This window comes from Tenrec ecaudatus, chromosome 1, assembly GCF_050624435.1.
Source record: "Tenrec ecaudatus isolate mTenEca1 chromosome 1, mTenEca1.hap1, whole genome shotgun sequence".
Taxonomy (NCBI): Eukaryota; Metazoa; Chordata; class Mammalia; order Afrosoricida; family Tenrecidae; genus Tenrec; species Tenrec ecaudatus.
Genome location: NC_134530.1, coordinates 254,821,215 through 254,835,447, shown reverse-complemented (window position 1 = coordinate 254,835,447; position 14,233 = coordinate 254,821,215). Strand labels below are relative to the sequence as shown.

General features: G+C 41.5%; 1 protein-coding gene and 1 long non-coding RNA gene across 7 annotated transcripts in view; one reads left to right on the top strand and one right to left on the bottom strand.

Annotated features, from left to right (window-relative positions):
* LOC142425950 (uncharacterized) overlaps positions 1-2,558 on the bottom strand; it is a 74,858-nt gene extending 72,300 nt beyond the window's left edge. For 2 of the 4 annotated variants that reach the window (XR_012779711.1, XR_012779709.1), the window contains exon 1: positions 1,795-1,945. This is a non-coding gene — a long non-coding RNA (uncharacterized LOC142425950). Of the gene's footprint in view, positions 1-1,679; positions 1,946-2,408 lie in introns of those variants that run through there. The other 2 variants (XR_012779712.1, XR_012779710.1) reach the window with 2 other exon arrangements.
* The window catches only part of AHCTF1 (AT-hook containing transcription factor 1), a 79,453-nt gene continuing 67,471 nt past the window's right edge, over positions 2,252-14,233 (top strand). For 2 of the 3 annotated variants that reach the window (XM_075531394.1, XM_075531412.1), the window contains exons 1-3: positions 3,011-3,032; positions 10,325-10,452; positions 13,154-13,407. In XM_075531394.1, the coding sequence (XP_075387509.1) occupies positions 10,332-10,452; positions 13,154-13,407 (375 nt within the window). In that variant the 5' untranslated portion in view covers positions 3,011-3,032; positions 10,325-10,331. Of the gene's footprint in view, positions 2,581-3,010; positions 3,033-10,324; positions 10,453-13,153; positions 13,408-14,233 lie in introns of those variants that run through there. The other variant, XM_075531403.1, reaches the window with a different exon arrangement.

Below are 14,233 nucleotides of genomic sequence, written 5' to 3'. Positions count from 1 at the left end.
CACTTTTCTAGAAAATTTCTGTTGCTGGTGCCACATGTATCCTCGGAGGCAATATATTCTATGCTTCTCCTCACTTTCTTCAGAGCCCTCACCAATATTGCCTTTGACTTATATAATATTACCAACAGTCTCTTTAAGGGAATCAGCACTTTATAGACTACAGTGGTTCCATGTTGGACTGCAATCCACTTGGTGGGGAGTTTGAAACCACCAGCAGCTCCTCGGGAAAAAGACTGGGTTTCTACTCCCGTAAACAGTTGGGGGCACGTGCTATGAAGTCAGCATTGTCTGGAAGGCAGTGAGTGATAGACCACCCTAACCTAATGTAGTTAGAAAACATCCCCTTTCTAACTACAGTTGGCCTAGGTACTTGGCTTGATGCAGTCTTTGGAGTTTTTATAAATTACTCAAAGACAAACAAGTGTTTATGTCACCTACAAAGTCCAGAAAACTCTTGAGAGTCTTCTCTTACATACCTGTCAAGAGATTAAAAGTGAGCCCTGTAGTTTAATGGTTATGCTGTGGGTGCTAACAACAAGGTCTGCAATTCAAAACAACCAGCTGCTCCACAGGAGAAAGAGGCATCGTTCTAATGCCATAAAGAGTTAGTTCTGTCCTATAACTTGTCCCATAAAACTGCTATGACTCGGAATCCATTCGATAGCAGTCAGTTTGGTTTGGTTCGTGATTAAAATCTGAGCCCTGCCATTTAGTCAATCAACAAAGTCATCCTGAGACTCAAAGAACTTTATTGCTCTGTTTGCCTACTTAAGGTCAACAATTGTTTCCTATCATGTCATGAGTTGTACTAGTTGGTGAGAGAGGAAAACATTATGAATTCCTGGATGCCTTCTAAACATAACTCCTTAAATGTAAGTTCCAAAGTAAAGGTGTACCTTCTCTTATACATTCTGATTTGAAACAGGCCCTCACAAAAACAGAGTGAGGCGCTATTGGTCTCCTCCTTGGTACCTTCTAACTTCTCTTCCTTTCGCACACTTGGAGTGCGTAAATTGGTTGCGCTGCCTTACGGTAAAACACCTGCATTTCAGGTGACACTGCTAAGATAGACACATCGCACACCTATTTGTTTGAAAAGTGTTTGGTACTTGCACTAGTTTCACAGGAAGATGCTAACCACAAATAAAAGCATTCTACAACGAATGAACAAACAGAAGCCCAGAGCCACAGAGTGGATTCTGACTCAGCGAGGCCGGAGAACTAACTGCCCTAGTTTCCTAGGCTGTAAATGTTCAAGGAAGCCGCTGCGACATCTTTCTCCAGCAGAGCCACAGAGGGGCTGCTGGTTAGCAGCCTATTGCCTTAATGCACTGCACCACCACCCTAAAACCCCAGGGTGACCACAAAAGCAATATGACGTCGAAGGAGCTTTTGCAAAAAAAAGATGAGTCTAGGCCCGGTCCTTAAACTTTTTAAACAGGGGGCCAGTTCACTGTCCCTCAGACCCGTTGGAGGGCCGGACTATGGTAAAAAACAAAACAAAACAAAAACTATGAACAAATTCCTATGCACACTGCACATGACTTATTCTGAAGTTAAAAAAACGGGGCAAAACCACCCGGCGGGGCGTAGATTGAGGACCCTGACAAGAAGGAAAGTACCCTGGGAAATCGAAAGAATATACCCAAACCACTGCTCTCGAATGTATTCCTACTCACAGAGCCGCTACGTGTCTTTACATTGGAAATCTTTTGGGGGGCGGATAGCCTCCTCTTTCTGCAGCAGAGCGCTCGGTGGGTCTGAACCACCAAACTAGTGGTTAGCAATCCAAACCTTTTCCCCATTAGTCTGTGACTTTTTTGGGCGTGAAAAGTTGGAGCAGGATCCGGAAAGTTCGCGGGGGAACCACACTGGAATGGCTGCCGTCGGGAAAAGCCTGTCGTTCGGCCAGGGCCAGCGGCGAACAGGGAGGCCAGGCGAGGGCAGGGCGGTCCAGCAGCGGAACGCGGAGAGGAGACTCCCAGGCCCGCGGACCGGCCCCCGGAGCAGCGTGACGCGCAAGGCACCCTGGGATTCGTAGTATTTTCCTCTGCCATCCACTCTGACAGGAACAGGAGGCCTGGCTTTTCCTAACCACCCAGCAGCCAGACCGGACTCTCTTTCCTCCCGTCGCCTGCCCCCACCTTTTTTCCCCCTTGGCGTTTGAAAATTTCCCGCGGAGCCGGCGTCGGCGGCCGGAAGCCTCGCGAGACTTCAGACCCGTCCCGCCGCGATCTCCTTTCGTTCTCCCCTCCCTCTCGGCGCCCGCTGTCCCCTCCCTTCTCGGTCGTGGGGGAATCGATCCGCCTGCCTTAGGGTACTGCGCAAAGCAGAGCTGGCTTTGCGGGAGCGGCGGGCGTGGAGTGGGCCGTGCGGGCGCGCGTTTCTCGGTCGGCGGCGGCACTCACCGCGGGTGCGGATCTCTGCCTGGGCGGGTCGGCGGAGGTGTGTGCACCCCGGCGGTGACGGCCGGGTCTCCCGGGAGATGCTGTGACGGACCCGCGCGGGAGGAGCTCGCACCCTGCTGGACTTGGCGGCCCCGGCATCCCGGTCACCCCCCTCCCACCCACCCCGTCTCAGGTAAAGCCGGGGCAGAAGCGGTGTGGGGCCCGCGTGCGGAGGGTGGGTGTGCGAGGCCCGAGCGGCGTGCGGGCTGCGCTCGCCGCGCGCCGGGCCTAGGCCGGGCTTCCGCGCCCCTCGCGCAGCCGCCGCCCGGCCCGTGCGTGGGGCTCGCGGGGGCGGACGCGGGCAGCGGCGGGTGTCGCACGCGCCCGGACGCGGGCGTTGCGTTACATAACCAACTCCCGGTGGAAACGGCGGCACATGGCGGCGGGGACGCTTCGCGGGATCCACCCCCCGCGCCGGCCTCCGCGCCCTTTCGGGCCGGCAGCCGGCCCGCCCCGCCCCGCCGGCCCGCCGCTGCTGTCCGGTGCGGTGGAAACCCTGGCGGGCCTCTGCCTTCGGGAGCCCGCCGGCCCTCGGAGGCCGCCGGGCGTTGGCGTGTGCCCCCCATGCTCGCGGGCCTGCCCAGGGTGAGTCCCGGCGCGGCACAAGTTTCCGTTCGACTCGTGATTTGAAATGCGGCTTCCATGCGCAGGGAATCGGTTAAAGATTTAAAAATAAAACCAGATCTCGCATTTTGATCATTTGCCTTGATGGGCCCCGCTTGGACATTGAGATCACTTCTGTTTTGGTTGACTGCTTTTATTTATTACTATTTTTTTGGTAGCATAGGTTCATTGGGTTCTTGTCTTAGATGTGCATAGTTATATGAAGGGAGCATTGTAAAAAAGAAAAGGATTCGATCTTCTTTTTGGCTTTGTAAACGAGTTTTTGGAAGGACTTGCGTCTTTTAGAACAAAATATTAAAAAGCAAAGTAACCCCTCGGCCATCAAGTCGATTTCGACTCGTAGCGACCCTATGGGACTGAGTAGAGATGTCCCACAGGGTCTCCAAGGTGGCAATCCCATTGAATGGTAGGAAAGGGAGATTGTTTGCTCCCATGAATATTTCCAATTTTGGAAACTATACAGAGCCGGTGGTAGTGGGGTTTGATTTATTTGGGTTTTGTAATTTTTACAGAAGCAGACTGCCATATCTTTGACCTGCCAGCTGCCGCTGGTTCACCTGCCATTTAGAATAAAATATACTCTCGTAATTTTACATTTCGATTTATTTTCCACACACTGTACGAGCCTGTGGATTTTAAGAACGACCTTTCCTGAGCTTTCAATAATTTGGATCTGAAGTGTCAAACTTTTTAGCTCACTGTCATTGCGTCAGTGCCAACCCAGAATCCCCCTACAGGACAAGTAGAACTGCCCTGGTGGGCTTCCTAGACTTAACTCATTATGGAGCCTCAGCTCTCGCCTGTGCTTGGACTGGTGGTTTTGAACTGCAAACGTGGCAGTTAGTAGCCCAATGTGTAACCACTACACCACCAGTTCAAGTTAATAACTTGCTGTTGATGCTCTCTACCTGGTAGGCACTATGAGAACGACATTTTTTTATACTCTGCATTTCTTTTTTAATCTTCATTTTTCAATAACCTACTACCATTTTTCAAAGTAACAATAATTTAAACATTTTTTAAAGAGATTGTCACCAGCAATTTTAGGGTGTACATAATTTGAATAAAGTGAAAACATTGAATCTCTCACTCTTAATGATGAAATTTTCCAGGGACTCTTTTACCTCGAATGAAATGAACCATAAATTTCTCTAGGTTTTCTCAGAGGTGTTTATAAGCTTATTTTGCTCTCCAGCCTAATCTATCTGCAAATTTTATGCTTAAGCTATTCCAGAACTTTTACTAATCATAGTCCCATTTTCTTGGAAATTGACTTTAATATTTCTTTGCCTTCAGCCCGGAGTGCCTTTCTGACTTTTCACATTCTTGGATTTCACATTCTTTTTAGCTTACAGCCACCATTTCTGTGCATGTTCCTGGTAGGGTCTGGTGATAGCCTGATATCTTAATGTACCACATGTTTAAGGCCTGATGATTTTTACTTTTTAGGAATTTGGAGTGTAGTAAAGAAATAAAAGCAGACACAAGTGATGATTTAAAAAAAAATCATTTAGGATTAGTAACTTGAAGGTAAAAAAGGATGCCTTGCTTGGTGGTAAACTGTGGAAAGATGGCCCTCGCCAGGACCCACAAGGATGACTGGGGAAGTCTTGGCAGTAGAAGTTAAGGAGGGAAGTGCCTAGATAATGACATTGCTAGGGAAGTGTCAGGCTGGTGAAAGAAATGGTTTAGAGGGCCTGTGTAGCCAATAGCAGAAATGTGTGTTTTTATATGTAGTATGGAATCATAGGACGTCTTTGAGAGGAGGAAAGGCATAATCCATGTGTGCTTTATTAAGAAAATGAGCAGGTTTTTTGTTTTGTTTGTTTGTTTCATTAATAGCTGGCAAAATGTTGCTCTCTTTGATCTAGACCAGATGGGAAGGAGTTGAAATGTTGTTAATTACTATTCAAAGGTTGCCAACCCTATTGTAGAAGCTGCAACACTGAACTCTCTGATGTTTGTTTAGAGAACTTTTTGTGAAATATTCTTTCTAATTGTAAGTTATTGGAAGTTCTTGTCAATGTATTGAATATGTTAAAATGCACACCGTTCGGAATTTGAGAGGTTTTGGTATTTATATAGGGCACATTTTTGCCCTGTATGAATTTGAAGACTAGCTTCTAAGTTTGAAAACTTGTTGTGCTCAATGAATCATTTTTAACTACCTGTGATGGCTGGCTGATAAACCTAATGGCAGAGAGATCAGTATAGACTCGCTTATTCTAGAAGCCTGAGTGTGAAAGTGGTCAAGACAATAGGAGTATAAGATTTTATGTACTAATAAATGGCACAGTTTGGATTCAAAGCCACATTTGTTTGCTTCATACTTGTTCTCTTTCCAGTACTCCAGATGGAGTCTGATTGTTGTAGTACAGACACTTAGAGCTTTTTCCCCTTAGAAATAAGTAAATGTTACAGATGTTGAATGTATTTGCACATTTTCCAGAGAACGAAATGATATTACCAAGTAAAACTCGAACCAAGCTCACTGTCTGGAGATCGATTCTAACTCATAGCCACCCCTATGTAGGGTTTCTGAGACTCAATCTTGAGGGGAGAATACAGTTTCTTTCTCTCGCAGAGCAGCTAGTGAATTTGAATTTGCTGCCCAACACCCAACCCACTGTAGTCAAGTAAACTATGTCAAATTATCCTTAAAGATCCAGAAGTGAAATTATAGTCCTCAGAAACAATTTAATAAAAAAGAGACTGAAGAAGGCGGGAGAACACTGTAAGGGGCCAGTTCACCGCAAGAGATGAGCTGTGGCTTCTGCCTTATTTTTTTCTGCGCGCATTGTTTTAGCTTGCAGTAAATATGTGTTGATCGTGTGGATCAGAAATAGAATCAGAACCGATAGACTGGTTGCTCACTGAATGTGGGAAGTAAGAAGGGACGATTACTGAGGAAACTGAGCCGTTTCAAAGAGCCCTGGCTGCACAGTGGTGAGGTGCTGAGCTACTAACCTAAAGGTTTGGTGGTTCGCACCCACCAGCAACTCTGGGAGGAAAATAGGGCAGTGGCTTCTGGAAATTAGGAACTTGGAAGCTCAGTGGGACGGTTTGGCTTTATGGGGCAGCGATGAGCTGGAATTTAATAGATGGCAGCAAACAACCATTCTTTAAAGCAGTGTCTGTGGGAAGCACTGAGTTCACATTGCTACAATAGTAGCCTTTTGAGGAAATATCTTGCTAGTAGACCAGATATTTTGGAGTGCTTGGAACCTTTTAACATTTGATGACCAAAAAAGTTACATTTCTAATGGATTGATAATTGATTTCTCTAAGGCACAAAAGAATATGATGATAATCTACCCGTTGGTAGATTCAAAATTGGAGATGAGACCCATAAAACAATTTCTTCATTTTATTTTAGAACGATTTAACTATTAATTTATTTAAATATAATTTTTAAGCCTTTTCCCCCGCCTACTATAAAATTTCTCTTAGATTCATGACTCTTGTATTTTGTAATTTGCTGAACAAGTCAAATAATTCTCATATCCTGAAAGAGGATGATTGTTGTCTTGGCTTTTTTTCTGAAATGAGTGATATATTTTTTCCCAAAAAAAAAGGCTCTGGCTGACTTTTCTTTACCAGTGTTCTTTCCCAGAGACTGTCAGCGCTTGTCAGTTTGTCACGCTGCGACCCTTGTGTGGCGGTTATGCTGGAAGCTATGCCTCTGCTGTTTCAAATAGCATCAGGGTCACCATGGTGAGCAGGTTTCAGTGAAGCTTACAGACTACGAACAGACTGGGAAGACGGAGTAGGTTGTCTACTTCTGAGGGATTAGCCACGGAACACCTTACTGATAACAGTGGAACATGGTCAACTTAACTAGTTTTTATAAAACCTTGCTTTTGCTTTTTTAATCTAAATTGTTTTGTGCTTGGAATTTGATATCCCATTTACTGTGATGGCTGAAACTATTATCTTCCTTTTTAAATATATTCTTTTTTCCCTTCTGTCATCTTTGAATAGACCATCTTTTAATGATGTTCTTTTATTAACGTTCATTGACTTATTAAGTATATATCCTTTTTTAAGTGGTGGTTGTGGTATAATTATTTATAATCATAGTCTATCTTCACATAACGTAGCATTTCAGATATAGTATAAAAACCTTATAAAAGCGTACGTCCCTCTCTCTCGGCCTTTGTGCGCATCGTGGACGTGCTTTTTACTTGCATGTTGTACGTTCCTCAATGTGGGGTTAGCATCTTTGCTTTAAATAGTCATCTTTTAAAAAGATTAACAATAATGAACAAAATTCCTTAATTAACATTCACTATTTATGTTCTTTATTATTTTTCATAGATACGAAATTTCCATCTTCGCATCATTTACCTTCTGCCGTTGGAATCTTAAAAAGTTTCCCTGATGCCTCTGTGGGTTGGACATTGAACTATTAATCATAGAGTCAACAGTTCAAATCCACCAGCTGGGCCTCAGGAGAGAGATGAGACTCTCTGCTCTGGTAAAGAATTAGTCTCAGGAACCCTGTGTAAGGTGTTAGAATTGACTCAATGACACTGGTTTTTTGTTTTTGTTTTTAGGAATTTTAACATTTCTTGTACTACAGGTTTGCTGGTAGTTAAGTCTTTCAGTTTTTATATATCTTTAAACATCTCTATCCTCTTCGTTTTAAAAATCTACTTTTTTATGGCAAGGGTTCTAAGTTGATGGTGTGGTGTGTGTGTCACACTTGTCTTTATCTGGCATCTGCTCTTTCCAGCAAGACGTCTTCCTTGGCATTCCTTGTTCCTTTATGGATTATGCCTGTTCTCTGGCTACTTTTTAGCTCATGTTTATGGTTTGCTTTGATTAGTTTCTTCATGTTTCTCCTGCTTGAGATTCATTGAGCTCTTTGGATTTGTTGGGCCCATTTCTATCAAATTTAGGGAATTCTTGGCTGTCATTTGTTTCAGTTATGGGTGATTTAAAATGTTTTCGTGTTTTTGCTTCTATGGATTCTGTATACTTTTTAAGTATTATTACTGAGTTTTATTCTTATGTGCCATATTTTCCTGCTTCTTTGTATTCCTAATGACTTTGTATTAGATACCAGGCATTGCGAGTTTTAATCTTATTAGGATATTGGTTTTCCATGTTATTTTCGGAATAATTGAGATTTGTCTTGGGATTCAACTGAATTACATGTGAACAATTTGGTCCTTTTTAGGCTTTTGCACTTTTTAACTGGGACCAGAGCAGCCTTTCCATTAACCGAGGCTTATTTTACTCTCAGTTGCTGAAATCAATTCCTTTCGTAGTACATTAATCAGTTCCCTATAAAGTCTGAGATTTTTCTATTCTAGACTATTCCTAGTCCTATGTAAGTTCTGTTTCTTTTTCCTTATCAATAATTCCCCCCCCCAGCAGTTTCTTACATGCTTACGCTGATAATTTGTTCAGTTATCTCTGAATTTCTTTGTATGCCTCAGTGTAGCTCTTTGTTCTCTGCTCTGTGAATTCTAGCTACCTTTGTTGGGCTCTGTGAAATCCTCGCTTCTGTAACTTTAGCTCAGAGGAACGCACACACACCCATTTGGGGTGGGTCCCTTTTCTTTGCACTGTGCCCTGGAAATGTTCCATGCACTAAACAAGACAGTTACAGAGGTCACCATTTGGTTTTTTCCCCTTGGGGACCACAGTCCTGTGCACCTGTTGTCCAGTATCTGAAGTGCCTTTTTTTCTTGTGTTATTTTGTGTGGTTTGTTTTTAGTTGGAAGAGTAACTCCGGATTGGAAATTAGAATTCTCTCTTGAATGTTCTAGCTTAATTCTGTGTTTTCATTATCAATTTGAACCAATACAACACCAAAATCTTCCTTTTGTGTAAAAAACAATGTAGCAATAACAAAACCCTAAGTAGAACATTTAACATATAATTTTAGAAATTGCCTATTTGTGCATTAAGCAATTCTGTGGGGATTACCCTGATTGGATTGTTGTACCCATGGAACTTTTTGCTTAATATCAATTGGTACTCCAATGAATATACTTAGAGCTACCATGTAGAATTCTGAAATGCCTTTTTTAAAGTTTCTTAGGGAAAAAATATGTTCATTTTACCATTAATAAAGTGGTTTCATTTGTTTTAAACTGATATTATTGGTTTTCCATAGTTTTGCCATGTATGAACATCTTTAATTTCTTTAAACATATTAGACATTTTTGTTTTCTCTGGTGTTTTTAATATCTAAAGTCTGATGTATTTAATAGCCAAAGGAGCGTTCGGTGGCAGCATTGTAGCTGCTAAAACCCAATGTAAGCAGTTCAAAGCCACCAGTCACTCTATAGGAAAAAGATGGAATTTTCCCCTAAATATTGTACAGTTTAATCAGTTGGGGGTGGGCAGGGGTGGTGAGGGATGGTTGGGGTTGGAAAAAGCTCATAGCTTTTCTATTAGTCCAAGATTTTTATCTTCTCTTTGTGGGGACCTTAAACTCAAAAACCAACTCACTGTCATTGACATGTTTCTGAATCATATTGAGCCTATAGGATTCTCGAATGCCCCAGGGGGTTTCTGAGACTGCAAGCAACTCTTTAAGGGAGTGAAAAATCTCATCTTTCTCCTGTGGAGTGGCAGGTGGTTTCATACTGCTGACCTTGTGGTTAGCTGAAAGCTTAACCCACTATGCCACCTCAGAGTCCTCAAAACTTTGTAAATATAACCTGGTTGGATTTGGTAACTAATCCTTGAGGCTAAAGAGAATTTACATGTTTCCCAGAATTCTTACCTTCTCTTTACTTCCCTTTTCTAATTCAGTGACCATTCAAAAAGTATTTTTGTAATTTAACTAACATAAATATGTTATTCTATGTGTTCATATTATTCTATATATGTTGAAATGAAAGAAAATTGCAAAAATACAAAACTCAGTTTCTGAAGTTACTGTGGGTTTGAGCAATTTTCATGGACCTTTTCAAATCTTTTTACCAATTAGACAATTTTTCCTAGAGTAAGTAAAGTTCTTTGAAAGTAGGTTGGGGGCAATGAGATAAAGTGCTCTGAAGCAGTTTTCAGAGAATCTAGGGAATAATGTATTTCTTTCAGATAACTGGATATTTCCTTTGGCTGTTTGGGAAATACTCTCTTATGATAGAGAATATATATCTTGGAACCGGATTTTAGCTTTAGTTATGCTACTTTTGTGAGTAGACTTCCCTCCCCTGCCCCCCAATTTGGACATTAAGTGTATGGTAATGCAAATATACTGTTTATAATGTTGTCTTTTAAAAATATTCCAGAGAAAGTATGCGAGACTTAACAGCTCAAGTGACTAGTAGTCTCCTGCTATTCCCAGAAGTAACTATTCAAGCCCTTGGAGAAGATGAAATAACACTAGAATCTGTGCTTCGTGGAAAATTTGCTGCAGGTAAAATAATGTTGCTGATAATTTACTAACTTTTAAGGTAAATGGGTAATAAGTTTAGAAGGAGATGTGGGGGAAAATAACCCAAAAAACAACAACCGGGGAAAAGCTCTGCTGGGTGAACAATGAGCAACTCTCTCTGAGATAGTGCACCCAGTGACATTGCGTGGGAAGGTGCTCTCTGGTCACAGTGAATTTTTTTCATAAAAGCTTGAACCTTGTTTTTTGTGAAGGCCGGTTTAAGAGAATAGCAAGCAGCTGTGAAATTTTGTTTCCTGCTTTTGTGTGGGGGGGGGGGGGGGGCAGGGGGATGCTGCAGAAACTTGTGATGTTGAACACAGTTTACAAGGACAGCACTATGGGAAAAACTCAAGTGTATGAGTAGTTTTCTCATTTCAAAATAGGTGAAATTCAAAAGAGATGAGATGTTGATTGATGACAAACCTTGTTCTAGATGGCCTTCAACTTCCCTTTAGATAAAAATGGCGACTCAGTGTGCACTGTAGTTCATTCTACCAGGTTAGACTGGTAATCAAGCTTTCTAGTCAAAGGCTCTGAAAAGATTGCATAACAGTGTGTGTCAAAAAAGACCTGATTTGTGGCAGAGGGGTACTGGTTTTGCTACCACAACAGTGCACCTGCTCACGCAACCTTCTCAGTGTGCCAAATTTTGGCTAAAAAACACCATGCCTCTCTTGCCCTATACACCTAACTCATCTGAACTTGCTCCGAGTGACTTATTTTTGTTTCTGCAAATGAAGAGTGACATGGAAGGACAGATTTGAAAATGTAGAAGTGAGTTTGAAAAATGTTTCCAAGAATGGACTTGAAGAGTTGACAAATGTATTAAGTGTAATGGAGAGTACTTTCAAGGTGATAAGATTGTTTTGTGAAAATTTAATACACAGTTTTTGAGGGGGGAAATTACAGTTTTGGAAGGGTACCCCCTTGTATACTGTAGTTTTTTTTAATGTGGAAGAAAAATATGACTTGAGTTGAATGGTATTAGAAACAATGTATATGTATATTTTTAGGGAATCTGGTTGAAAATGGATAGTTCGTTTTTCCTTATTAAAAATCCTGATGTATTTAAGTAGCGTCTATATTTGAGAGGTAGAAATAGTACACACTCTTTTTTTGAATCAGTAAATTACTGAGGATGAACTAGGATTAGAAAAGAAAAATCTGATTGCAAAAGACCTTATATTAGATAAGATACATATCATATAAGTGAGTGATATACAGAAGACTTTCAGCAAGAAGTCAGCAAAGTGATGTGCTATCAGTCATTTAGCCATTTCAGTCCTGTTCACATGGCTATTGCATTAGAGCTTAAATTCTGAGCACTAGCTCTGCAGGAGGCTATAAGGATAAAAATAAAACCCAAAATCCATTCACAGAGTTTCCTGTGCATTAAGCCTCCATTGAATCCTTGTGACCTTTAACCAGGACTGGGAACAGTTTGCCCTCAGGAAGAGTTCACTCATTAGAAAATAGATTACCTCTATCCTGTTTGCTAACCAGCCCTGGGAGCAGCAGTCTATTAAGAGTGACCTTGAAGGAAACTGCTACACTGGGGACCCATGGTCTGGAGTCATGTTCTGACTGCCTTCGTTGGTAGTCTCTGGACCCACCTTCTATGGTCTCTCCTATATCTGTAAATTGTATTGACCTACTGCTAATCATGCCTTTATGACAGTTTCTTTTGCCCTCCTGTGCCCTTCTTAAGTCTCCAAATCGCTGCAAACCTTTGAACACCACTTAATCGCTATTTTACACATACAGTAAGTTGCAAAAACCCTCTTTTAACTCCAGCAATGCGGATTTCTATTGTGCCATTTTCTTATACTATATAGCCTTCTCTTAGGTGTAATTTAGTATATTTAACTGTGTACTTGATGTTTCACTTGGATGTATGATGAATTTCAAATTTAATAGTAAAAGGTACTGTAGCAAAAATTTAGAATTCATTCTTGGTTTTCCTCTTTTTACTTACCTTTTCAAATTTATTAGCCCGTTCCTTTATTTCTACCTCTGAAATGAATCTGCAGTCAGTCCACTTTATCTGTAGTCTGTATCTTCTCCCTACTTTCACTCTATACTTTGCAGTCCTTCTCCCACTCCATCCCTGGACATCATGCATTGTCTGCAGAGCAGCTGATGTTGCATTTAAAACTAACCAGACTATCAAGTCCCTACTTAAAACCCTACCTTGATTTTAAGTTGCATGCTAGGACTTCTGGTACTTCATATTGCTGCACTAATGTTGTGTTCAATTAGATTAGAAGTTCTAATTGAGAATCATGTGTTATATCTTTTAGCTCCTAGTTTAAATCCCTTTAAGCTGTAATAGTTGAAGTAGGAGTTTTCGGGGAATACTTGGGATCTACTTTGGTTCTTCTGTTTCATAGCTGTGTGACTTTGGGCAAGTTGTTTTATATCAAACTTTATTTGCTTTATCTCTACATTGATTTGCAATGAGGAATAAATGACTATTTAGGCATATAGCATGTACTAAATGGTTATTTTTGTTATTACAGTATTGATTGCCCTTTTATTCAGACTCATTTGAGGACTTGTATAAACTCTTAGACTTCACTTTTGGGATAGGTGACATTATGTTTATATGTAAAAGAGGTAATTGCTACTTAGTTTTGCGTATACATAGAGTATATTTTGAATCTGTATTTTTTTTTCTTTCTAGGGAAAAGTGGACTTGCTTGTTTGGCTTGTGGTCCACAACTTGAGGTAGTAAACTCTATAACAGGAGAGCGATTGTCTGCATATAGATTTAATGGAATAAGTGACCAACCTCCTATAATCTTAGCTGTGAAAGAATTCTCTTGGCAGAAGAGAGCTGGACTGTTAATTGGATTAGAAGAAGCAGAAGGGAGTGTTCTCTGTCTTTATGACCTTGGTATATCAAGAGTGGTTAAAGCAGTTGTTCTTCCTGGAAGGGTAGGTATTGTTTAAGATATGGTTGCATTTCTGTTCAATCTGAAGATTTATTGACTCCGTGGGTGTGTTATTTACTCTAAAAATTCATAATTGATGTTTTTTTTGTAATTCTTCAATAAAAAGTTTTTCAAAGAGTGGTAAGTTCTTATGTTATAAGGAAGTTAATATCTAAAATGCCTGAACGCTTCCTCCCCTCCCAATTATCATGACCCCAATTCTACCTTGCGGACCTGGTTATACCAGAGGATGTACAGCGGTGCAGTAGGGATCTGGAAACACAGGGAAGCTAGGGTGGACGAACCCCTCAACACCCGCGGTGGGAGTGGCGACACCAGGAGGGAAGGGGGTGTAGAATGGGAGAACCGATCTTGGAGATCTATGTGTAACCTCCTTTCTGGGAGATGGGCAATGGGGAGGTGGGTGAGGGGAGACGCCGGGGAGTGTAAGATGATATAATAATTATTTATAAACTATCAAGGGACCCCGGGGGTAAGCGGGGAGCGGGGAGGGAGGAGAAGGGGGGAAAAAAGGGAAACCGAGCTGATTCCAGGAACGCAAGTAGAAGGTGAATTATGAGAATGATGAGTGCAACGAATGTATAAGGGTGCTTTGCTCAATTGATGTATGTACGGATTGTGATAAGAGCTTTATGAGCCCCAATAAAAAGATTTATTAATTAAAAAATAATAATAAAAATAAAATGCAGTTTTCTTATTCTTGGTGAGAAAATTCCAGAGTGAAAATAGTGATGACATGTGGTGTTCTAATCCTCTCCTGAAGGAGAAGTACCATTTTTTTGAGTCTTTTTATCTCTAGTTATATCTTA